Here is a 696-nt window from a genome sequence, read left to right as displayed (position 1 = left end):
CAATGCTAGCAAGCAAAGCACAAGCGATTTCAACGGGCATCACAACTCAGAAAGTCGGCGAAGAGACACCAACGATGGCCCAGGTAGTCGCCGGTCTGCAAACGGCAGCGTACGGCGGACCAAAAAGCGACTTAACACCGGCAAATCGCTGCAAGGTTGACGGAGGTTCCGACCGGGCAAAGTGCTGCACATTGGGCCAAAAGTTACAAGCGCTATGCCAAGCTCTCGTATGCCTGTGCGGAAAAGACGGCGCCAGCAGCAACTCAAATTCGCACTGCAGCCTGGGGAACAACGCGCAATTTAATACTTTTGCAGCAACCAACGTCGCGGCGGAGTATGCAGCAGCGGATACAAAATGCATGCATGTAACAATTCCGTCGTTAACCTCACACGCGGTAAGAAGTCTCGCAGCCGAGCTCAAAGCACTGGAAACAGCGTTCGCCGACGCATCCGGCGACAAAGTAGTTATTGGAAAGGCGATAGTAAGTACCTTCTGCGGCGCCGGTGTAGCAGCAGCATGCATCGACCTAACAGCAGCAAGCGCGTCCGCCGGGCAGCAGAACAAAGAGATACCATGGAAAACACACCTACAGACGGCGGCGGACAAGCTTCAAAAGATCCAAGAAGCGAAACAGAGAACAGCAACAGCCAGGTAAGAGCTCACGGTGCTAAAGGCCCAAGCAGACGCGATCTACA

General features: G+C 54.2%; 1 protein-coding gene across 1 annotated transcript; it reads left to right on the top strand.

Annotated features, from left to right (window-relative positions):
- Window positions 1-74: 74 nt before the first annotated feature.
- TEOVI_000144900 (Trypanosomal VSG domain containing protein, putative) lies at window positions 75-656 on the top strand (the record flags this gene model as incomplete). Its single annotated transcript, XM_067224672.1, has 1 exon — window positions 75-656. One exon carries the CDS (start codon window positions 75-77, stop codon window positions 654-656), a length of 582 nt encoding a protein of 193 aa, XP_067080773.1.
- Between the last annotated feature and the right edge of the window lie 40 nt (window positions 657-696).

The sequence above is a fragment of the Trypanosoma equiperdum genome, assembly GCF_001457755.1.
Source record: "Trypanosoma equiperdum strain OVI genome assembly, contig: ctg_366, whole genome shotgun sequence".
NCBI classification, from domain to species: domain Eukaryota; phylum Euglenozoa; class Kinetoplastea; order Trypanosomatida; family Trypanosomatidae; genus Trypanosoma; species Trypanosoma equiperdum.
The sequence above is the reverse complement of the archived record's forward strand: the minus strand, read 5'-3'. Positions and strand labels throughout refer to the sequence as shown.